The sequence below is a fragment of the Atractosteus spatula genome, chromosome 7 (genome assembly GCF_055471065.1).
Source record: "Atractosteus spatula isolate fAtrSpa1 chromosome 7, fAtrSpa1.hap1, whole genome shotgun sequence".
Lineage (NCBI taxonomy): Eukaryota > Metazoa > Chordata > Actinopteri > Semionotiformes > Lepisosteidae > Atractosteus > Atractosteus spatula.
The window spans coordinates 32,763,423-32,789,488 of NC_142712.1; the positions used below are offsets into that span (position 1 = coordinate 32,763,423).

General features: G+C 38.6%; 1 protein-coding gene and 1 long non-coding RNA gene across 2 annotated transcripts in view; one reads left to right on the forward strand and one right to left on the reverse strand.

The window, feature by feature from the left end:
- Positions 1-1,992: 1,992 nt before the first annotated feature.
- LOC148830796 (uncharacterized) lies at positions 1,993-5,629 on the reverse strand. The gene is made up of 4 exons (XR_016091344.1): positions 5,559-5,629; positions 5,190-5,310; positions 2,608-4,787; positions 1,993-2,209 (listed from the first exon to the last, which is right to left on the reverse strand). It is a non-coding gene; the product is annotated as an uncharacterized LOC148830796 (long non-coding RNA).
- A 6,503-nt stretch (positions 5,630-12,132) lies between these two features.
- Positions 12,133-26,066, forward strand: part of scube3 (signal peptide, CUB domain, EGF-like 3) — a 116,939-nt gene continuing 103,005 nt past the window's right edge. Inside the window, exon 1 of the mRNA XM_088920999.1 lies at positions 12,133-12,462. Coding sequence (XP_088777125.1) covers positions 12,357-12,462 — 106 coding nt within the window. The 5' untranslated portion in view covers positions 12,133-12,356. The remainder of the gene's footprint in view (positions 12,463-26,066) is intronic.

Sequence of the window (26,066 nt, forward strand, 5' to 3'; positions counted from 1 at the left end):
GTAAGGCAGCAGCCCGGCGCACCGCCTCAAACTTCAAACTGGGCTACACCAACGCGCACTTCCCGGGGACCCGCCGGTCACACTGCGAAACAGGTTGTCCTGTTTCCTTTTTATAAACGGCAGTGTAAACACAGATATTTATACAGACTTTGTCGACATATCACTACTATTATTATTTGTGTAGGGGGTTGCTGTTTCTTCCGTGCTGGTTTTATTTTGGAATTACCGGTTTCCCCTATTAAGATAAAGTTGGTCGGCTCCAATGTTGAACCAAAACAAGGCGGAGATCGACCTTCCTTCCTCCTCTCTACTGTAACAATATGGATTTCAGCTGTCATTAAAACACTTTATTCATTATTGTAGTGGAAATAAGAAGGAGGACTAAAGCTGGGTTCAGAGGTGGTGCTTTTTTTTTTAGTTTTCGTACCGATTCAACTATCGATGAAGTTATGTTGGACACCGGAAATGCATGTACACGCACTGTACTGTTTTTAAAAAAGCCAGCAACGACCATGGCAACAGCTTAGACACGTGATTTATTACTTTAAAAATTGCATCTGTTTAAACTAGCCAACAGAATCCTAGCTGTCTCATTCCGGTTTTAAATACTGCAACCACTTCAGCGTTGTGAAACCCAGCGTTGGCACCGTGACTTGTTCAGACTACCTAACGAAAGCCGCTGTATTTAACTTAGTGTTTTTCTCATGAGGATAAGTCACAAAACCCGGTTCTCTATGGTGCAGAATATGTGGTAAATGTAGCACAAACAGCGACATTTAACAGCAAAATCAACAGTTTTCACTTTAACTGTGAAATAATACCTTAATTTATCGCTGAGATGTATCTTTCAAGTTATTTTTTCAAAAAGCAAAGAAGGATCTTCTACACAGCACAATGGAAAACTGCAAGGAATCTGATACTTTTCACTGTGGCGATAAATGATATAAATGGTTGTTTGGCTGATTAAGTTTATAAAGTAGGTTTTCCATAATTTCAGGATTTCCGTAATTTTATCTACAAATTGACCTTATTTTGAATTTAAAACACATGCTTCATAGTAAAAAAAAACACATGAACTCGTCGCAGCATGTCTCTCGAAAACTTAAAACTATTTTTATACGAGTTACTAGTTCTGACTCCTCTACCAAAGTAACAAGTTATCTTTTTAGACAACAAAAATACAGGTGGACGCGGTAGTTTCCCGATCATCGCTTCACCAGAAAAATAATCTTTTTCCACTGTTTTACCAGTAGGGGGCACCAATTGCTTTGACCTAAAATATGCGTGTATGCAGCCTTGGCTGCTGTATAAGCTCACGGGTGAACAGAGGAGTCGGGCATAGACCACAAATAATTACAAGTAAGAAATTGAGATCAGACTGCCCCACTATACTAGAAAGTAAAACGTTCTATAATGAGGATAATAATGGAATATTCCATTAATTTTTTTGTGTTAAATTTAAATGGTAGCCCTCTGCTTAGCTAGCAGTTTTGTAATGAGTGAAATTAATTTTCTTCCAAATTGCACATAGCTGGACAGTGATGGTAATATAAGTTCGTCTCCTACGAAGCAGTATGATGAAAAAAGAGAAGTTTACACACGCAATTGCAAAAATCCAGGCCTCCAGGGAAATCTCAGTTCATAATTACACTCTACAAAAATTAAGCTGCTTCAGTACTGCTGTAGTTTAGTTTTAAGTAGTATGTTTCTCCCATCTGTTTGTACAGTTAAACAAGTACATTACACATACTGTAACAGTACAGGAAAAATACAGAACCACATCTTATGTTGTTCACAGTCCAATCAATGATATACTGTGATCAAAGTCTCACAAAGGATGAAAACATATTGCCAGTGGAGTGGAAAGAAAACTGCAGGATTACTCCCACAAACTGTGGAGGAATGGAGTCTTACTTAATCATGTCTTGTGGAAAAGGGGGCTAAATGGATTCTCTAATACTGTCAGCATAACACCTTTCAAGAATGCTATGATTTTAAATTTTAAAAATGTAATGTTTAATTATTATGGTTACATTCCTATTCGTACAGATTGGGTTTCTTGGAGAGTTCCAGGATTATCATTGGTTGTAGCAGAAGGGAAGTCAGGAAGGACCAATGTGTGCCATCTTAGATGACATCACAGCCCAGGTACGAGCCCAGCAAGACAAAGCATTGCGTTGCCCTTCATTTATCTTCAGGAACAGACAGTCTGAAGAAATAAAGAAACACATGTTGTCATGTTGATCATGCTTTGCTGAATCAGATCCTTGTGAACATCATACAGCAGCGTTACAGCCTCATGGTGTGGAGCACTTTACCTGGCCCAATCACATATCAGTGTTGAGTGAGATTCGACTCTAAAACTCCACTGCAGCCTAGCATCTAGGAATTCACACACTTTATTCTTTTTTTAAAGGACAGACTATCCATCTGCCTGTAAGCTAGTAATAAGCAATCCATATTTCTATTGCTCATGATAAAATATTTTTCATGCCAATGGCTGATAACACCAATGGGTCTCTAGGAAAGCAACCTCAGAAGTAGAAATCATTTAGAACTTATCATTTCTAAATCCCAGAGTGAAGAAAACAGGGGGTGGGTACTTACAAGAAACAAAGGTGTGTGGGATTTAAGATTTCTGTCCTTTCCCACTAGTCTTTGCTGACCAGATGGAGTCGCAGTGTATGGGTAGTGCTTCAGTGTATGTACAGTGTATGGCAGGAGTGTGCATCTCCAGTTCATTAGGGTCAGGATGCGGCATGAGTTGAAGGTCTCTTTAAAACAAGACCCAAAAATCTTATTTCAATTTCACTTAAATCAGCTGAACATACAAGAGGTTGAGGAGCAGTGGAGTAGTTGCCCTTACAATGTTTCATTAGCATGCAGACCATGGCAAATTCATCACAAACAGACTGAAGCAAACTGGCCTTTAACTCATTACACAACCACATTCCATTGCAGCTCTCATTTACATTATTGAACAACCACACATTTGCATTATTAGGCATTTGATGTGTTAGCTGCGACTCCTGGTGTGCTCTTGTGCCAGCAGAGCAAGATGAGCTCCTGTTGAATTACTAGGGTGAAGTGGCTTTGCCTAATCATATTTCTTTACTAGCTTACTGGCACTCCTAGCTCTAAACAAATCATCCGTGCTTTTTTTTTTTCCACCTTGCCATTCCTTTTACATAACATATCAAAACACTATGGCATTTATTTGTGTCTGAAAATAAATGTTCCTTAAGTAACCTTTAAATAAAGGTTAAAAAAGGTTACTAAGGTTTCTAAAGTGTATGGTACATTACACTTTAGAGAACAATTTATTTCGCTCTGTTGCATAAGGAGTACACATGGAACTTGGCACAAAGGTAAAACAAAAGTTGCAATCATGTTTTAGGGCAGTGGAGTGCTGTGTTCACCCTTCCCTCTTCACCACAAAGAAATATGTTCCCCACTGCAGCCTTTTATCTCCTCCTTGCTTTTCTTCTCTGGTGTCTCTCTGAAGTGCTTTTCTGTGACACAGAAAAGAGAGATGAAAACAGCTCTGCAGAGTGAGTGTCACCCCCGTGCACAACTTTAGTTTTCAAGCCTACAATTCACTCTCGTTGATGTCTGACACATGCCAAGTACATTTCAGGTCCAGTATGCATAAAACATGGAGGACTACAGTCCTCACTGGAATACGAACCCACAACAAATGTTAAAGTTGTCCAATGAATCAGGTAATCAGTTTTGTTCAGGTAGCATAAAAAAGCAGAAGATCTGGAAGTCTTAAAGGACTAGGGTGTGACTACCCTGTCCTATCCTCATAAACCTAGATTAATATCCTTAGAGAATGCATTGTAACCTTCCTGAGTGCAATTCCAGGCTGAATGGACTGTTGCCAAGAATTACGCATTATCACTCTTATAAACTGTTTGTGTACATGTATGCACAATGGCTTGCAATGTACTGTATGTTTGGCACAGAAGATGTAAACAGGTCTTTTGTTTGCTGGTTTAACCTGTCAACAACATTATAGTATTTACCTTTTAGCTGTTAACAGGTCTTTTCAGTGAGGGTTTTTCTTGAATCTTTTTAAGCAAAATACTAGATTTAAAAGGTCTGAGAGACTAAAAACATCCTCTTTCATAACCTGAACCGAAAGGTACACAATGAAAAAAGTTGGATTTCAATGTCTGAAAGGGATTATCCTGCCAAATCAATAGCCTGAAAAGAACGTTTTTTTAATAATTATTTTCGTCGCTACAGGTTTATCTCCCCAGGTGGAGAAAGCAAGCATGATGGGAGTGGTTAAATGTAAAAAAAAATGAGTAAAAATGAATGTCTGCCTTGCTGACTTTTGGAAATGACATTTTTGTAAAATTATCGAATCAGGAATCCGCCTTGTACAAATGAAAATAGTGACTCTCTCTTATTGTTTAGTCTGGACAAAACCTACTATCACATCATTTCAGAGAGCCGCCTATTACTCATTTTACATCAGATGACAACGCTGCTTACATCACGCCCTTTAAACCAAGAGCAGTAAACAATAAATTGAGAAAAAAAACTGATAAAAAGATTTAAAGAAATTCTTACACTCACAAATCTTCATTTTTGAAGAGCTGTTATTTATTTTTTTGGCGTGGCTTGTCTTTTCCTCTTCTCTCTCAAAGATTCCTGCTTTCTGCCGCTATTTTGGCTCCAGCTGCGGACTAACAATGACCAATTTGTCTTGCGGCCTTGAAAAAGAAAACAGTGACCTGGAGCGACCCTCATGAAAACGCGGTTTTCATCTTTCGTCCCTGCGCCGCAAAAAAAAAAGCACTTCAGAGAGATACCGGAGAGGAGTAGCAACACAGACAAAAGACCCGGTCAGTCTGAAGAGACGGAAAATATGTAGTTTTGATGAAGAGAAATGGGTGAAAGCAGTGCTCTACTCCCTAAAAAAAAACTGTGGGCCATTTTTCACTCTTCCTTCTCTGCCAGGTTATCTGTGTACTCGTTACGTGGCAGAAGGAAAGACATTGTTTACTGAAGCATAATGTGTTACAGTAAACTGGTTAAAGGTTTGGACATGAACACTAGCATTTTTTCTTATACTGGGAGAAAACACAGGGTGAGAAAATCAGATAAACCAGTCAGAGAAGTTAGAGTGACAGCAAAAAGCCTACAAAAGCAAAGCCATTTCCAAGGAGGGGACTCACCAGTGGTACACCTTGGATAGCTGGTATAAGGGCACACACAAATCCTCGGCAAACGAGGAATAACTGCCTACGTGACCAAGCAGCAAGAAGGAATCCGTTTTGTTTTACATCACGTCTGATGCTATGGGAAAAATTGGCAACATAATGCCAGGTGAAATGAGAAAAGTATCTGGTTAGACAGTGAGGTCATCGGACTGCCATCAATCTTCAGCCCCCGTTGCTTTCTGGGCTTCTTAAACAAAGCTAACATACCATTGTGTTGATATGCGGAAAATAAGTGAAAATGTCAACTGACTATGCTAAATTTTGTTTTTTTTAAAAACCGCAATAAATGCAGTAAACCACAAACAGCAAAAATAATGCACTCACCACTCTTCACCTCCCTGGTGCTTTTTCTTCAAGGGCAGCATTCTGTGCTGAGTCAGTGCTGCAGGCAGTTGTGTGTTTTTGGAAGTGTTTCAGAGTCCACAGTGCTGCCATGATATCAGCCTCCTGTATCTGTGAAACACTTAGCAACTGGAGGGGATGGCGCAGCAAGATCATAGCAAGTGCTGTGGGCCACTCCAGATGGTATCTTGCGCAGTCAGATCACTGCTGAGATTTCTGCCTGTGCTTAGCTTTTCTGGATTCTAAAACAAGCCCACATTGCCCCTAGCCTCCTGCTGCTGAGGGAACAGAAATAAGACAGTCTTCTTCAGCAATTCTGCTTTGAGAAATCTCTGTCTGATTAAACTTATGACCTCAATTGACCCCACTCCCATCTTTTTTACCCATCATTCTCTGGAAGTTCATGCCTAGCACATTTACATCCAATTAATTAATGACAAAACCTATCATTTTGATGTCTATTATTTGAATAAAATATGCTTAATGCTCTCTTAAAGCACTCTAGATAACATGCTAATAATTTCATTTTAATGCACATCACATTTCCACCCAGGGTAGCACAGTAGCGCACTGTGGTTAGCATTGCAGCTATGGGTTTCTGTAGTATTCTCACTGTGTTCACATGGGGATGCTCTGATCTCCTCTCACAGTCCAAAGGCTTCTGGGAAAACTGGCCCTGGTATGAGTATGTGCATGTTTGTGTGTGTGATGAAGTGGATAGAAAGTGAATGGACATTTCCAGCTGTTTTTGTGCCTGTATGGAGTGGTAATCCCCATATCTCTTTTTATTCACTTTTTAAAGGAAAATAAAATACCTTAATCTAATACTGATCGATTAATTCATTGCATTTTAATAGTTTTTTTTTTTTATTCCAGAGCTTCTCAAGAGGATTTACATACAGTATAAGGTAGAACCTCCTGAAGTATAGCACCCACCTTGGAAATACATGGTAGCCATAACACATCAGCAGCCCCACTACACAGCAGATCAAGTACAGAAGTGAGATACTGCTTCTCCAAATAAGAGAGAACTTTAGGGAAGCCAGATTGCTAGCTCGGAATAGAATTTAACCGGGACACCCCTAGTTTTACAAACAGTGCCATGGGATCTTTAGCAATGTAGCATTCAGAACCTCAGTTTAATGTTTCTGCTCAAGACTGACGTCTCCTATGTCATTCTGGGACATTGATTTGAAAATTCTTGTCCAGGGAGTAAAGTGCCATCTCTTGGTTCGTATGTAGCTACCTGGATTTTCCAGGAGGTCTCCTGTCCCAGACCTGACCAGCTCCAGCTTTGTTTAGCTTCTGAGAACTGACAAGATCAGGCTATAAGGTGGCAGTGCTGGGGCCTGTTATTTGGGTATTAATCAACCGCCCATAAGTTACAGGACAAATAGTATATAAGTACACAATTTTCAGATTGGCTTTTTAAGAAAAGAAAATGTTCTCAGGGGGTATATATTCAGGCAGGGCACAGATAGGTTAAACACCATAACGTCAATTCCGGTCCCTTGGAATGTAGCTTTAAAATTCCCAGACTCCTAATGTTGCTCTGTCAGACAGTGTGTGACCCAGTGGTGTTGAAAAGTGCCAGTGTGTGTCTGACTTTCCTTTCAACTTCAAATATCTGTCAGAGACAGCACCATTTCAGATATTTGATTGATGTCAGATTTAACTGATTGGTATAACATTTCTACTGTGTCCGTGCCAATGTGTGTTGAGAAGGTCACATAAATACACATAAAGAGGGGGTACTTAAGCAATGTTGGGATGTTACTGTAGGGAATACCTGTTATGAGACATTTTTACCCTGTTGTAAGATCCTGACAGTGATTTAAGTATCTGAGATTCCCATGTTTTGTCAAGTTTTTACTACATTTTTTTCTGGGGATGATTTAACCTTTGCTGTCATGATCGCCTTGTTTACTAAAAATGGTGGATCTTGGAAAGTGCAAACATGTAACTTGTAAATTGGTTTCTCTGTATAAATCCCCTAACACTTTTCTCTCACCTCTTTTTCTCACTTGTCTGATTTTATCCCTAACAGTGTATCTTTTGCTATTCTATTTTGTTCTTTTTTCTTACTGGAGGTCATTATTTTTTCATTTTAACTAATCTTTTTACCAAATATGTATCTTTTCACTTATAATCCTACGTGGTGCCATCTTCAAAAAGGATCCAAAATAAGTATTTCTGTTGGTGTGAAGAGACCATTTGCTTTTTTAACCTGCTAAATGTGTACACTAATTTGTTTTTAATATGGTCTTCAATGCCCTCCACCCTCCTAGCTACTGTAGGTGGATAAATTCATGCCTGTCTAAAATATTATTCTGCAATACAAATTGCTGAATCTTTTCTTTTTCCAGAATAGTTGTTAATTCCTCTCCAGGTGGAAATGGTCATTTGTGTTGTTTGTTTGCAAGAGCTTAGTTTACAAAGTATTCAATTTCTAAACCGAAACCTAACATCAATAAACCTTACTAAGAAGTGACTCACTCCTGAAGCACTTTGGCTTGCTTGTGAAAAAGCTCAGGAAGATGGGTTGAAACAGAAATGAGTTAACCGATTTGCAGCAAGACCACACAAAACATGCCATCAAAGCTGGCTGAAGGTTAAGTACTGAAAAATGTTTTCTCATCTATACTATTTATAGAAACAGCGACCCAGAGTCTCCAGATAAGAGCACCTATGGATTTGGGGATAAAAATACATGAACAAGATAAAGGTGGGGACAATGCACTCTTTTAATAATCTTAATAATCAGTTGTGGATTGAGAAGCAAATTGGTGCTAATTGGCAATGTAAGGAGACAAACGCTAAATTATTCTCTAGTAATGCATGAAACACTCCTCTTGATATAAACGGTATCAGACATGGATAATTGAGTTAGTGCATGCTATTTTTCTTCCAAAAACAGGATGGCATACAAGAATACTTCCTGAAATGGACAAGCAACACATCAAAAGAAAAAAAAACATGTCCATGTAAGCCATACCACTGTCAAAATAAATATTGGTAATTGTATAATACACACTTTACAAGCAGCTAATACCTTTTTCATCATTCTTTCAAGTTGCATCCGGGTGAGAACCGACTATAGACAGAGCAGAGAAAGGCAGCTCATGAAATTAAGATTTTCACAGTTCTGTTTCACTAGTTATTTCCGTGCAGGTTTTCACTTTTTTGCGTATGTTAAAAACTTTGAAGGATTTCAAAGGGTTAATTTGCTTAACATCTCTTACTTGCACTGAGCTTCTAACTACAACAACAGTTGGAAGGTCAGGACCCCTTGACCCCACGGTACACAGAAGGTCAAATGCACTGGTGCATTAAGTCCCTTCTCTCTCTCTGCCAGCTTGTGCGTCTTTCAGTCAGAGTCATAAATAAAACATAATCTGGCCTATCTTTCCTGCTAGTGATGTAAAAAAGATGTAAAAACAGCCATATTTATAATACAACATCAATCATTTTAGTGCTGTGCTTGTGAAACGTATTCTGTTTCTTAAGCATTTTTGTGGCTTGTGACTTAAATTTATTGTAATAATGATTGCATTTTTCAACTATATTGACTAAACACATAATTGATTAGTAAATAAGACCGAATTGCAATGAAAAACAGAAGGAGAACATGTTAAGATGCAACTATTAACTACAGCAAAAACGCTATACATTAGAATACCACTTTTACTCAGTTATATACAGTATATTCCTATAAAATATTTTTTTCCTTGGAAAAATATTAGATAAATAACAAATCATTCGGATTTTTACTTCTTTTTTCCTTTTCATATGAGCATTAAATAAGAGTATGAATGTGCTGAACAGATCTGTCGATAAACTGTCGTTTCTAGAATCTCAGAAAAAAGTCTTAATAGAATGTTATTCTTTGCTTCATCTATAGGCTAAAAAGTTCTATCTGTAACATGATAGATCCAGAAAAGAACACTGATTTTCTTGTTCTATCCGTATCTGTAAGGAATATTTTGTACTGCAAATACAATTGATATAGTGTCTGTCATTAGATATACTGTATTATTCTTGTGTTCCTTTTTTAATCTGTATTTTTAATTACTTGGATGTAGCTTTACTTTTTAAATTGTTTTGTAATGTAGTTCGCATTCCTTCATGAGTCTTGAATGTTGCATTTCTGAGGTGTAAAATGGACAGGTGTGAGTTTTAAGAAAAAAGGCTTTCACATCGAGAACTTTGCAGAATACTGAGGACAGGTGTAATATAGTTGAGATACCTTCTGTCTCTTTTCTTCCTGTTTCTGTGTGTCTCATATCATTGTGTTTTTCCACGTCTATTCAGCCATTTGCCATGCCTTGAAAAGTTAGGAATAATTTAGGAATAAGGTCATGGAAAACTGTCATTAACGGCATGGCTGTGATCTAGTTTACCATTTTCTGACATTTCCCATAAAGCTGATAGTACTGGCATGTACCAGACAAAATTACTTAAATACGCGGCAAACTGGAGAAAGTGACAAAGAAGCAGATGATCAGTGGGTTGTGATGGCTGATGAGAAGGCTTTACATTCTCATGCGGGCCTCTCAAGCTACAGTAAATGAGATGTGTTGACAAGAGGGAGTATATGAGAAGTGCTAAAAAAATTATTCTCCACCACTGAGCTTCAGATCTTTTGTGGAAGTAATTTACCTCCCCATAAAACGTTCTCGCATACTGTGATGAAAAGTGTTCACATGCCAGATAATCTAAGAAAAAACAGCAGCATGCAGTGTTGCAGCACGCACACAGTTTAACAGTATACGTCACAATGAAATAACAGAAATTTGCCGATAAATCCAAACCACTCCTTAAATGTGTTTGCCGTCGTTCAGGTTGAAGAGCAACAGTACAGAGCACAGCTACAGATCCTGAGCAGGCTAATTCATGCTTGCTTTTCTTTTCTCCTACGGCTTGATGTCTAAAAAGAAACCAAATTAGAAGCAGATACTGTGTAGCCTGAATTAAATGAATGTGCCTTGGCAGCCGTGACCTTCTTAAGCAAACAGCTATCTATAGGTGTGTGTCTGCCCATAAAATATAATTTTGGAAGACAGTCAACGACTGTTTTACAGGTGTGATAAACGTGTGTTTTCGGGGCAGTCTCTTGCGGTTGAGCTGGGTAGCAGCAAGAGCAAGCTCTATGCCTGACACACTAAATAGAGGCAGCCCCTGTAAATGTGCCTCACCAGTTTTGACCTCTGAAGGCAAACAGCCCCATACAATGCCAGGTATGGACTGGGTCTGACACAAGTGAGGCTTGGGGCCCCTTGTGTTCTTTTCCCGCTTCTGTGCGCAGGGTGGGTGTGCTCTTGTGTTGCATTTGGGCAGTGAGAGATGCAAGCTTGCTTGAGAAACAAGGGAAGGTCAAAATCAAGGCTACTGAAGGGATTGTGTGACGAGTTTAACGAGGTCCATGTTACAGTTGGTACCGATTGGGACTTTAGTGGCTGCGTTTACATTAGCAGTTCCCAACAGCAGACGAATTTTTGTTTATATTTATATTTTATTTATTTATCGGCTATTTGTATTTATCCAAACTTAGAATAAAGTGTGTGTGGGGGAGACAGCAGTGTCATACTGTGAAATAACCATTCACCCTCTTCCCTCTTTTGGATAATCTTTAAACACTTATTCTAAAATCATTTGGGGCTCATTTGTGTTTTTAGCTTACATTTAGCTTGTGCTTGGTGGGAATTAAACTGGCTGACGGGTCTTTCTTTCCAGCTGTTTCGGCCATAAATAGCATAAGGCATGCTTATGTTCATTGAACAAAAATGAGTTATGCCATATTAAAGTCGACTAGTTAAGTAAATAATTAAAGAGAAGTGTATTTATTACTTCGCAGATTTTTCAAGAAGCTAAACGAAGCTCTTGCCGGGAGGTGGGAATATACTGCTCTGCAAGGAATCACATGGAAGAGTTTTCAAAGTGCAAGAGAAAGAGGAGAAAGAGGTGTTTTCAGGTTGCGTGCGTGCTGCAGCCATTTAGAAAGGGAGTATTAAGAAGGGTGACGGAAAGCAGTTAGATGAAATACATTTCAAACACTTGTGACCAATCAAATTCACAAAACAGAGAAAAATATATACTGGGTAGGGCTTTTGGCGAGTACACGTATTAGACACCCAGTGAAATACCCAGTCCGCTGATGTTGCCAAACCTGGCCCGAGTCTTCCGCTATTTTCTTTCCTCTCTGTCCCTCTTTTGGGAGCTGTGTCTCTGCTAGTGTGCGTACGGTGAGGTTGTTTGGTCTGGATGTTGCGCTCAACTCGCATTGATCCATTGATTGCACATGGTCCCCGAGTCTGACCTCCGCGCCCAGAGAAGCCGTTTCCATGGCAACCTCCCCATGCTCTAACCAGCAGCTGATTGTAAATTCCTGCAGAAAAAGAAAATCCTTGCAAGTAGCCGGAGAAAGAGAGAGAGGGAGAGCGAGAGCTGTAGCAATGCGCGGATCTTCATCTCTCCTCCCCCTTCCTCTTCTCGTCTTCACTCTATCTCTCTCTCTCCCCCTCTCTCTCTTATATTGAAATTGGCTAGGGTCGAACATGATCACAGAACTCTCTCCAGTGTTGCACATAGCCGGGCACCTCGTAGTACCCGAGCATTTAAAGTAAAACACGGGGAAGGGAGAGCAACCCGGGCAGGGCTAAGGAAGAAAGGAGTATCCTCACCTTGCTCTTCATTGAACGCCTCAGAAAAATTGTGTTGCTTGCCCTTGTCCGAGGACGTACATGTGTATATGTTTAAGCAATTTTATTATATGTATGTAATATGTATAGGTACGCTGTGATGCGCGCTAGTATTGGATTTTTAGGTTTCTTTTTGGTTGCCTTTGTCCAACAGCCTGATAGTGCTTTAGGAACCAAATCTACTCAAGGTAAGTTTGTTTTTTTATCTTTCATTTTACACTAATTTGGCGCTGATATGTGGGGGCGGGTTGCTTTTAGTTATGCGTTTTTAAATGAGTTTCACACTTGGCTGGAAAATCAGAGCAAGGGAAACGCAAATCCTTTTCTAACGACTTGTAAATAATGCTTTTGTTGAAGTAATAAATAAGTGATCTGTTACAAGGAAACGAGGTACTGGTAGTATCCTAGGCTGGGATACGACAGATAGAAGGCAAACAAGAAACTTAACATAGTTTCTTGCATTATAGTGCTCAAGATAAAAGTTCGAAAGTTTTAAAGGATTATTGCATTTATCACGAGTGTTCATTGTGCTGTTGCGTGATGTGATTTCATTTACTCATAATTCTATCTTATGTTTACAAAGCAGATACAATGTTTTAACTATTATATTTTGATTTACTTATCACTGATCAGTTAAAGCTTTAATGTCTCAACGGATTATCATCCTTATTATTAGAACTGAATTAGTCTGAATTGATAGCAGACATTCATGTTTTATATCCAGTAAATGTATAAAACAAGTTGAATGCAGATACATGGTGCTGGTGTCAATGATCCCTTTTATGTGAATATAAACTCTGAATTGCTGTACTATGCCAGTCCTTTACCATGCCTTGTTCATTCTCGCACAGTTCAGCATAGACTCAGCAATCTCGTTTTGGTAGTCCAGGTGGCTGCTCAGTAAAAGCTGCCAGTTGAAATTATAACAATGGTAGTTACTGCTAATACTCATAATTAATATTACAATAATAACTGTACCCTGAATGGGTCTCAGCAGGACTGCTAATACAGTTCATGTAATTTCTCAAAGGATGTAAGGATGTATGCACTGAGTTACAGACACACTCAGACATGTGTATACACCTTATAGATGAAAGATGTCCATGTATATTGTTAGCTTCTGAAAGTAATGAAAAGTTATTTGTTTAAAACACTTTACAGGAGCTCAAACAGTAATCACCAGGAATCTTAAATGTGTTGGGTTTTTTTTTTGACGGTTGAATGTTCTTTCGTTTTAGAGGATTGTCAAGTGGGGTAGTTTAGTCTAAAAAAGCTTCTGTAATGCATCCCACTCTGAACTACTCAATCTTAAAGATCAGTGGCAGAGTGGTTCGTGAAGTGTTGTCCAGTACTTTTATCAAAAAGCATTGACAAAGTACACTGTAATTACCTGTACCAAATGTGCAGTGTAGATGTGTATCAGTCTGCACAAAGGGAATCTGACAGACCATAGTTAGAAAAAATATACTGTATTAATTTTTTAAAAAAACCCAAAAAATCAGCAAAAGTAAAACATACAGTAACAGAAACCTTTAAAGGCAAAATATTGAAACTGTAATGGGTAATATTGTACATTGGTTAATTTTTAAAACTTACAAATGTTGTTGTTCTCTGCAGTGCTTAGTCTGGTCTTAGTAAGTAAGGTTGGAATATTTATTTGTGACTCATTTGAAGTAGTACTAATTACACTCAGAAGTAGCAGGAAGATCCCATGTAACTTCGACATCCAGTTCAGAATATTGTAGTCATCTGCATTTTGACTCCACACGGCTCATACATAGGATGCCCAAGCAGTGTGGTGAGGTATACAAGTAATGCCACGTTTAAATAAAGAGGAAGAAAAGACGCCGTTTGGGCTGTTGAGAAGCAGTGAAGGAGGGAAAAATGACTATTTTGCACCCTGGGTGGTCTGCTCCCACTTGTGGGAAAACCTAATATTTACATTTTACAATTAGAACTTATTTTTTCCTTTTCTGATTACACATTTTGTTGTTCAGAGCTCAGAAGTGAGCAGGCAACTTCTGGACTCAACCTTACGTGGAGAAAGTACATTGAGCACCACAGCTCATATACAGTAAGGTTTTGTTGCTGCTGCCTTCCCCAGCCTCAGAGAGAAAAGGACCACATTTACAGACCCTCATGACTTAAGATTTTGAAATTAATCCTTGAGTGATGCTATGCACCGTAATTTTGGATTTGTGCACATCAGCACAGCATTTTGTATGGGCTTGTTTATAGTCTTTTGCTTTGAAAAACTTTGTAACTGAAATTAAGGTGTGAAAGGGGAGGATTAAGTACTTTTATGGTAAGACTGGGCACCATGAATGTCTGTTCAGCATGGCCAAATGCTATTAGATTAACTTGTTTCCAGCATGATTTGCCTCATGAGGGGATATGATAACATTTAAAATTAAATTTGTGATGGACATGTAACATGTCTAAAGTGTTCCTTTCCACCTTTTAAAGAAACAAGGTTTTCCTCAGCATCTACAATATGTAAACTGATACTTAAATTATATTGCATTATGTCAAGAATTCTTTTGAGTACTTTGCCATTTTTTTTACTCTTCTTTGTTACATTTTATGGGTGTCCTCTTGTGATGTCTGATGCAATGGGAATGTAGTGTGTTAATAACGTTTATAGTATGATGTAAAACTGTACAGTAAATCTTGGTCACATGGAATAAGGATAAGCTCCCTCTGGTCAACTCTCAGAGAAGCCAATCTGGTGTAAAAGTATGTTAACTGTCTGTGGTTAACCTTCTGATAAAGGAACAGGGACTAGAGAGAGAAAGGAAAAAATAGACAATGACAGAGATTAAGGGGCACAATTTGTGAAGTAAATATTTACTTAACACAGATGTTAGCGACAAGCCTCTTTGTCCCCCATCAGTGTTAGGACAATCCTAGATTCTGCATGAAAAATCATAAGAAAAAGTTGGAGGGTGGCTTGTCTGATAATGCCACCAATCGATTGATGCCCCCAGATCCTGAAGAAGGGGAAGTGTGGAGAATGTAGCGGCCCACAGTCTGATCAAACACTGCAAGAGCCATTGCTACGCAGCGCCAAGGCAACCGAGAGAGACAAAATGACATGCCGCAGTAACTGTGTTGGTGTAACCTTTGCACCTTGCTTGAATGTCTAATTCAGAAAGTCTCTGCTGGAACAGGCTACAGTGCGGACTGTGTGGGAAAGACTCTGATGTGAAAACACTGTGCAAACGAGGCTCACAGGAGAATGTAGTGTACCTGGAAAGCTAGCCCTCAGCAGGGGGAGGGGAGAGTTTTTTTGCTTCATCATTCTTTTCCTTTTAGTCATTTCCACAGGCCTTACTTGTAGCCGCCAGTGTCCACTTTAATGTCTTTGTCAATACTGCTGGCTAAATAAGAATAAGGGCTCATGAAATGATGAAGTATTATGTTGGTTTTCATCTGATCTCAGGCTTGAGCTTTTTTACCCCTGGAGGATATTTTAGTCTTAAATTTCTTTGTCCGTTCCATGAAATAAAACAACGTATTTTTAGAACAAGAACATAAGAAAGGCTACAGGTGAGGAGAGTACTTGTGGCAGGTCTTCCCATCAAGTCAATTCTTCTGAGGTCCCACGTCCAGCTTCAACAAATAGTTAAGGAATTTTGTTCCCGTGCCTCACTGCTGCTTTCCTGTCCCTGGGTTCATGTATTTTTGTGGATCTGCAAGAGGCCCCACGGATTGACGCCGTGAATGCCTTTCGGGATTTTGATGCATAGTGTGAATTGTCACTAAAAGCTTATGTGCACTTTAAGGATTTTGGGGGGAAGTACTCAAGTTTTGTTTTTTTTTTTAATATTTTACAACAGTCCTATAAAAGTGTACAAACCTAAGGTGTTTCTGTGTTTGAGATTTTGTTAACTGAGAGTAGAATGAACATTTTGTAATAGAGCAATGCTTTTTAACAGAGACTATGTACTGTTCATCTCCTCAGTCTGTGTTTGTTCTACAATTACATTAAGGAATGTGTTATTGAGTCTTTCTGAGTCATACAGATGCATTACTGTTTACCATATAAAGTAATATATTCCTCTCTCAGCTACACACCTATTTTGCCTGTTCTTTACTGTGTTTTGACCATGCTTTGGATCTTGTTTATCAACATTTTCTGAATGTAGTGTGTTCTTCAGTAGCCTTTAGCCTGTTACATTGAGGTACCCTATCAAATGCTCCATGGCAGTTATCCAGGCTCACAGTCTTGTCAGTGTAAGATCAATCAAGTTGTGGCCACTGATCATTATGCTTTACCTGTCCAGTGGACACTCTTTCCTTAGTTATCATGGTTGTGCTGATAATCTGGTAATCGTTTTCCTTTTTACAGATTTCCAGAGTATTATGTGGTGGAAGTGCATTTTTTTGTAGACTTATGTGTACAATATTTATTTGGCACTAGTAAAACCTGAACCTGTGTGAACCTGGATGTGAAAAACAACAAAAAAGACGTCTGAGTCCTCTTGAGGCATTTTGTGCTTGATAAGGTCACTGTGGTCAAATCATGCTTCAAAATGAGGTAAATACATTGAACATTTGAAACATTGAAAACAACATTTAAAAAAAAAGACTTATTCTGTGTATGCTGCAGTGTCGTATAACAAAGATGTCCCAACTGCAAATTACTTTTATAAAACATTGCCAGTGCTAGATGGTCTGTGACTGGTGTTAACACCTATTAGCAGTTGGATTAACACTTGAAGATGGCAGTACACCAGGATGAAAGGAATGAATTGTTCATGTTAATCTAGGTCACAGGTGAAAATGAAGCATTAAAGAATTTTGGCATCCAGTGCATTTAAATGCATCTTTGAAAGCATTCAAAAATGTATGTAATATGTTCCAAATTATTGCAAAAGTCTGTCATTTGTGTTCTTTCTCAATATTGTTATCAATTATCACTTTTCCGTCCATGTCTGGATCTATAAAACAGTTTACTCCTATCACCCATGGTCCTTTGGTAATTATTGAATACAGAACTGCAGGTAAATCCCTATAGCCAGGTTTGTAATGTTATTGAAATCAGCATTTTGAATAGTCTTGATCAATTGTAAATTAATGCAGATGTTTGCCTCTGATTGATTTGTTATTATTATTTACTGCCCAGGTGGTTTAGGATGTTAGTTGTGAGTGACTTGTGGATTTTGAAGACACCTTAGCTCACCGACCCAGTGTACCGAGAGACTGTCTGGGGTTTCATAACACAAGTTTATCTCTAAAGGAAGTGAACTGCTGAGCTACTGTACATAACAGAACATGCATCATCACCATTGCCATCATTGTCATTTATTGTTTGCCATTTCACTCCAGAGATGGTAGCATTTAACCTTAATTTCACTGGTGCAGCAGTGACATCCATATAAAAGAGTAGGTTTGAATGCCCTTTTCTTCCAAAATGTAAGGTTATACTTTTTCAATTAAAGGAATCCTTAGGATTTTTATGTAGTCCAACTAAGCATGAACACGTCATCTCTTCTTTATTGTCTCAACAGCTTAGTGGTGGCTGCTCAGTGTAATAAGAATTATTACCATCCGACAGCAAAAGCCCAGTAATATCCAAGTGTTGCATTACTGGGTCAACAGGAAATAAAAACAAATTACAGATCTCCTGGTTGGAAGGCTTTTTTATACACTACCAGTAAGGCTTTGGCAAGAAGTCTGAAGCCAGTTAGATAGGCCTTTTGTGAAAGCCTAGTGAAATGAAGATCTGTCAATTGAGAATTAGTATGCTGAACATTTCTAAATTCAACATGAAGGACCTAGAGCTGTGTGGGATTGAGGTTCAGGTACAACATAGTACAGGTTCTTTGAAAACATTTATAGGACTAGTCCCTGTGTTAATGATTTGCTATGCTGTTATTTAAATAGATTTCAACACTTTCTAGCGGTTAAAAATAGTTTATTAATGCAGGCTCTGGGTGTACAGGACCTGCCTCGTAGAATTTCAGTATTTAATGTTGAACTTGTCTCTAGTTTCTGTGTTAGTCTGGCACAGTCAACAAGTGTTGCTTTGTAAACAGCAGTTTAGCTTTATGCAGTTGAGAAGGTGCGTGCAGAGGACGCTTGCAGATAGGGAGGAGTACCTATTGCACAGCACTTTCCAGCTCTGTGCTATTGAAGCATAATGTGTTTCATTGTAATAGGCAGGAGACCCTGGGCACTTCGCACTGACTCCTGTTGGTTCTGTTGATTCTGTATAATTGGGATGGAAATAAAAATGTTGTTATACTGAAGAATGCATTATGTCAGAAACATCCTTACCTTCAGCACCCTGCCCTTGTGCAGTGTTACTATGGCCTTTGTTCCTGCAAAACACAAGAATGCGAGAGTCTGACATTCTTGTGCATGGGAACCCATTTCTCCTAGTTACTAATATTTACTTTCTGTTAAAGATTGGGAAAAAATCATTTCAGGTAAGAGGTTCACAACAGAAATACAAATTGCTGAATTAACCCTCTTTAGGCTTTTCTCAGCATATCTACGCATGTAGTCAAGACAAACTAGAGTTCAAGGACATAGGAAACCACCCATTTACCAAAACCAAAATCTGACTTCTGACCTTATACAGAAGCATGATTTATGACATGATCTTTTGTTATTATTACTAATATACTTGAATGCACTTTAAACCAAAGCAACTTAAATTGCACCCATTTATACAGCTATTTTAATGTAGCTATTTGGCTGAAGTACCTTGTACAAGATTACAGGAGTGTACCACCTGGGATGCAAAGTAATGTAGTATACTGTAGATTAAATGTATCTGTAAGCCCTTGAGAGGATATTTATTTGTTTTTATTTGTGTATTTATATAGCTGTATTGGGATTACAATTTTTTATTTATGGGAACAACCATTCCAACCGGAAATGGTTCTCTGATAGGTGCTCATGTTTTCCCATTCCTCTTTTTATTAATGTAAACAGACAAATGCTTGGGTATATTAATGATGCCCCCCTACCCTCACTGCGGGTACATCAATGAGTCCTTTCTGGACAGTGTTACCAGGGTGGTGGTACAGCTGGGAGATGCTTACTGGATGAGGTTAGCTTCCTTTATTGTGGAGCTCTTGAACCTTTTGTCAATCACTAGTAACTACACTGAACAGAGTACAAGAAAAGGTTCAGCTTCTCAAAGGTGATCAGCCAGCTTCCCCGTATCTCAGGTGGAACCCGATCGAGATGCTGCATCAGTTATTTGGAAGTCCTGTGCTTAAGGATAAACGGGAGAGTCTCGTTAATAATCCACTCCTATAATGATGTGTACAGTAACTAAGGTTTGCATTGCCACTGCCTCCACTGACTTACTGTCTGACAAAGCTCTTTTAAGCCGTTTATTTATTGGAATGTAATATAAACAGCGTGCAGCGAATGGGGCTCTTAATGTTTTATGTGAGCTTCAGTAGGATCACCACCCTGCCCTGGTCTGCGCTTGGCAGCTCTGCTATATTTACAGTGCTCTGGCTTTCAGGATCGAGTTGATGTGGCATTCAGTGGCAGCCATGCTCACTTCAGTGGTGGTTATGATGTGTTTGCTGCCCCGTCCAGCCTCTTTCTAGCATATAGAGTTAGCAGTGCTTTATGTACTTCATCAGGCAGCTGTGCTGACACTTAGATCATTAATCTCTTGCATTTGTTTTGCTCTTCTCAGGATTTTCGTGAGTCACTGATTGGCAATTGTATGGTTCTGGGGTGTCTATGTATGAGCTTGCTCTGCTACAAGACCAAAACAAAAAGAAAACTAAGCACTGTCTCTTAGACTCATAGTTCTGGCTTTAGTGTTTAATAAATTGGATGAATTTAACATTTAATTTTCTTGGCTGTTCTGTTGGTACATCAATATTTCAGTCTGTAACTATATTATTTCTATATTAAATAATTTCCTAGTCAATAACTGGTATTTCTGTAATATCTGCAATAAAAGCTTATGTTTAGAACAGTTTGTTTACATTCTTCAATTCTAGCACAAGCCTTAGGGCCTGTATTGGAAAACCTATTGTTGTGTTAAGTGATTGAAAAAACAGACACTCTGAAAGTCAAAGGAATTCAGTTAATAACAAAATACTTTACTTTATTTGATGGATTTAGCTAATTCAGGTTCTGCCCGGAGGATGGCAGCAGCATGAATGTATCAGTAAAGCCATTAGAGGTATTGATGTTCTCAATGAGCCAGAAGTACAGTAAGCCTACTGTCTTATCTGCCACCCACAGTAATATCATTTTTTGCTCTGTGGCAGTCTCAAAAGTTGTTTCTGTCTCATATGTCAATATTATTTTTCATGTGCAGCAATAACATTTTGTTTATTTCTGTCTTTAGTGGATACGTTACGTTTTTAAGTTAAAAGTGATCTGCCAAATCAGAATTCGGGTCATACTGAATAGTGTGATTTCCTTGAATCTCACAAAGCAAAGCCACTAGAAATAACCGCCGATTTTACAGTTACAGCCCATACAGTGAGTGATTTCTATCACCTTCCACCCATCTCCATTTATTATGCTATTTTTTTAAAGAAATGATCAAGTGTGGAGCTGATTACGTTTTGCCCTTTCTACATCTTTGTTTCTCTGCAGAATGGGGCATAGATATGAATGATCCTCTTGACTTAACAATGGATGATTTAAATCTGGGACACTAAAGAGTTCCATCACCGGAAGCTGAATTAGAGCAGTAGGTAACAAAACAGTGTCTTTGGTATTAGTGGGCAATAATCAGTCTTGAAAGTCACAGACTGGGCAAGCACCACCAAGGCTGAAGTAATGTTCTTGGAGTTGCGGATTGGTTTTCTAATCATCAAAAAAATATTCACCCCCCCCCCCCCCATTCATTACAAGAGCAGTAGCTCATTCATTTAGGATTAGTAGCCTATGCATCAGGACCCAGTTGAAAATAATAGGCTACAGCACAGTTATAATTATGTTGCCCTGTGTTATAATTGGTGTCTTTGAACCACTTGGCTAGGGAGCACTCAATAAGAATAATTACTGTGTGCATCGGAGAAAGTGTCATGTAACTTATTCAAGTGGTATAAATATAAGGTCTGCAATAGCTTTAATTGCTACTATATACAGTGTGTATATATAAATATCATATTTAGCTTGAAGCAAACCCTTGGCCCTAGTACATAAATACGAGTGACAAGGGGTAATGTTGTTGTCCCAATAGACTGGAATAAAATTAAAACAGGTATATGTGAGATTTGCAGAACTAGCTCTTGTTTTGCATTATTCAGCTGAATTTACAGCATGTAGCCGAGAGGTCGCATCATTCGCAAAATAGTTTCACCAACAAATCACAGCTGAAGCATTAATTGTATAGTATATTCCCAATAGTTCTAAATGTCGCCACGTGGTTCCTGCTTTTTTAGAAAAGAATGTCAGCATACACATACACTTTGAAACAGGAATTCTGTAGCCCTGGGTGTCAGCTCAAAGCAACCCTCTTCCAGAACAGTCTGCGAGCCAGCCTTAGTTCCTTACAGAAGAAAAAAGAGACTATTGGTACAGCATGTATTAAGAGGCGTGATTATTAGGCAGTGCCTCTGTTCATGTTCTGTGAAATGAAATCCTTTTAAGTGGTGCCAAACCGAACATCAGAATTAAATCCTAATAATTAAAATAAAGAAAATGGTTATGAACAGTCCTTGTCTGCTAATGCCTTCGTATTTCCGATTTTTTTTCTTTTTGTTTTAGAAATAAAGCCCACGTAGTCAGCATGACCCCTTTTCTTCAATATCTTGGTTTTTAAAAAAAAAGTGTTTTCCAGAACATAGGTTCACTAATCCAGACAGCATTTTTTTGCCTCACAATGATAGATCCCTCTAAAAGTACCCCCTGAGGTCTTGAATCCTTTTATACAGTTATTATGTCTTGTAAAATGGCAGTGACAGGCTGCCTTGCCATTTGAAGTCTGTCCAGAGGAGCGGCAGTGCTGACAGATTAATCCTCTGGAATATTTAAAGCAGATAAGGCAGAGGTACCTCAGCAAGAAGCTGAGCATTTGGCAGACATGCACAAGCCCTAGCTCATCAATTACAATGTCATGTTAAGTTAAAGGTATATTTATATGACAGTATTTTCTATATTCATATTTTTATTCTAATATTTTTAGTGACTTTAATGTCTTGTTCGTCTCTGTTTATTGGCATCTTAAGAAAACAGGATGACCTGCTAAATGCTTCAGAAAAACCTTTAAAAATGTCTTTTAATGTATTTCTCATTTATCTTCGTCACCTTTCAAGATGGAAACATTTTTTACTAGGAAATCAATAATTAAAACACAGAAAAATGTTTTTCAATTACATGAAATTAAGTTATGAGCAAGAGCAATACTAGCAGCATCGGGATATCAGTGAATTTATGCATCTTTGTACTACATTTATGTAGAAAATGGTAACAGATCTCCGCAATTCATCATTTTTTTAATCATATTGTACTATAAAGTAATACTGATACACACTTCCACACTGCTTAGATTATGTTACCAAATGGAAGCAGCAAAACTTTTTATATCTGAACTCTGATGAGACTGATGTTGTGCTGACTGGCTCTCCTGAGCAAGTACAAATTCTTAGGTCAGATATCTGGGTGTCATCTTTGACCTGAGACTTGCGTTTGAAACTCAGTGTAATGTTATGAAGTTGCCCTTTTTTCACCTTCACAACGTTGCTTGTATCCATTTACATTTTTCTCCAATCCCTACTCTGAAAGTGAATGTATGCATTTGCCTTTTTCAGGCTTGCTTATTGTAATACAGTTCTTGATGATATATCCAAATATATTCTTAACAGGTTACAGCATGTCCAGAACTCCGTAGCTGAGACCTTATCTTAAACTAAAATGTATTAACATATATCACCTGTTTTAGCTTCCTTGCACTGGTTTCCAGTGGATTTCAGAATAACCTTCAGAATACTGCTGCTGCTTGCCTTCTAGGGCTTGAACAGTTTGGGTCTTAATTATAAAGAGAATTGCTGACCTCTCATACAACTACAGTTTGTACTTTTAAGTCTCAGGCCTTCTTCCCAGTAGGAGACTCCAAACACTGGGAGACCAGGCGTTCTGTTCTGTGGCTCCAAGGCAGTGGAATGGCCCCCCAGCCCATCTCAGATCTTACACTTCAGTCAGAACTTTGATTAAAATTCTTACATTTCTTAATTTAAGGAATACACTTACCTTTATACTCTATTTCATTCTGTTTTACTATTTTACTTTAATAAATGACTAGATATATGTGTGTATAGCTGTCTCTATTATTTTATTCTAAAGCACTTTGGGATGTTGTATCTTTATAAGGTGCTATATAAATATATACTATGGATAAGCCGGTATGTATTCCAAGGCGAAGTACTTTGTTTTGATATTCTTACATAATTCTTAGATGTACATTGCTTTACCAAAGGTAGGTGTGTGTTATAGCCCTACTTCTGAAAGGGAAGGTTTCCTTTCCTTATTTTTTGTGTGGAATGCAAAGTGGACACCAGTAAATCAAAGATATTAACTGGACAGATAGCTTGAGTGGATTGATGTGCCTTTATATAGTCAGCATGGCCATCTCCTACCATTTGTTTCCTGCTTTTTAATTTCTTCCCCCCAATCCTTTGCTTCAATAGTATATCACTACCATTACTATAATATTATAATTTTACTATAGTGCTATAATTTTATTAGAATATTATAATTTAATATTATAGCATCACCACCCTGCAGTCTCTCAGAGGCTAAGCAAGGCTGGGACTTGTCAGTAGGCATAAGACAGAAGCCGTCCAGAGAAAACCAGCTTGTTGGTGTAAGTGGTGTTGTGGACCACTTACACCTGGCTCTGTTTCCCTGGGAGCAAAATTTCCAGACAAATACCTTAAGAATGGTGACAGAGTGCTCTCGGTGTTGTCTTTTGGGTGAGACAGTAAAACCGAGGTCAAGGCTACTAGAGCTGTTAGACCTGGAGTCTTCGCTAATTAGCACCCTTGGCTTTCACATTTCAGGCCAGCCTAAATTCAATGGGTAATGCAATTTCTCACTTCTCCACTTGATCTCCTGGGTTGTGGTACTGCTGGAGCAGAATGGTGGCTGCACATCATCCCTTTTGATACAGCACATCTACAGTAGCTAAAGTGAGTCCACTCCTATATGTAAAGTGTGTTGGGATCATTTGGACTGAAAAGCACTATAAAAATGCAATAACTACTATCATCATTGTTTTACTGAGCTCTCCAGAGACACTCTGTAATGTAAAGAAATGCAGGACGTTGGTTTTAAGCTGCTAGGATTTAATTGCTTTTCAGCATCATTTTAGGTTTAAAAAGAATTGAAGTTTGAGCTTGTCTGTTGAGGCATTATTTTCAGTCTGAGGTGGAAATGTAAGATGCTTTGTGTAATTTTAGCATACATCACATCAGTGTCTATTTTCCATCACAGCCCTGTAATGGAGGTTCAGTACTGGTTAGAAGTGAGACGCTTCCCTCACTGAGAGCAGTACGCATCTGCAAGGGCTCACTGGGAGCCATGAGAGGCCAGGCCAGTTAATACCACCCTACCCTCGGTGCCAATCAGACAACTGTGCACCACTTAGAGAATCCCAGTCACAGTCAGCTAGTGCCGAGACCCAGACTCAAACCCAGGACTCCTTCAGACCCTCAGGTGTGTTCCTTTACCAGCTGAGCACTTGGGAGACCCTGTCTGGCTGATACTTGACCTGGGGTTTTTACTGAAACAAAGTGAGTGAAGTACATTGCTCATGGGTACAACAGCAGTGCCCAACCAAGGTGAACCCTGTCCTCCATAATAGTGTCATAGTACATCTCTTTATTAACTGAAAGAGGAAAGTTGCCCCAAAAAGAGAAGGACTGTCAATTTTTCACCTTTAATTTTTGTCTGGCTGCATCAGGCCCTTGATGTGCCAGGTTAGTCTGTGAGCTATCAATATGTTCTAGTTCTTTTGTGTTTGAGCATTTCAAATTTACCTCTGTAAGCCTGCTTTTTCTAAATGTTTAGGACATGTACTGCAGTTTCACAGCTCCAGCTCCTAGGCTATTTGACGGCCTCCCATGTAGACTCTAGTCCAAGCATCATCAATGCACTGCTTCCCTGCTTGTTTTGTTAGATATCACAAAAAGACCTTGCTGTCTCCTTCCTGATCCACCCAACATTGACATCCATCTCACCTCCTGTCCACAGTAATTATTCATTGAAGGAGTAAGGCCTTCTGTTCCTTTATAATGGTTCAGAAGAATTATCTGTATGCCAGCTTCTCACTTCGGATAACTAGGCCAGTCTGCTTGTTTGTCCTGTATTCAGGGAAAAAGATGAATTTTGTGGGTTAGCAAACCCACAACATTGTCTGAGTTGTCCAGGGGACAAGCGCCTAAAGGCAGTTTAGGGTTCAGGGGAGAGTAAATACAGCCTGGTCTTTGAATTGCACACCTCCAGCCTGCCAAGTACTCTGCCACTCCACTGTTAGTTCCTATTGAAGGACACACCATCTATAAGAGGATAAAGATATTTTCATTTTTATACTGTTTATGCTTTTTATACTGTCTTAAGCTCTAGATGCATTCTACAAATATTTATTCTATCAAGTATCTGTTTATCTCCAAGCAGTAGCACATTTCAGATTAAATATCAGATTAAAGATCTGTAATTAAATTAAATTAAATATTTAAATTGAAAGAGGATATAGAAACTGCTTCTGTTTCAACAGAGGTAACTTGCACCCAGCACCTAAATGACATAACAGTATTATTTATGTAGAATAGATTGAAAAACCTTTGGGGTTAAT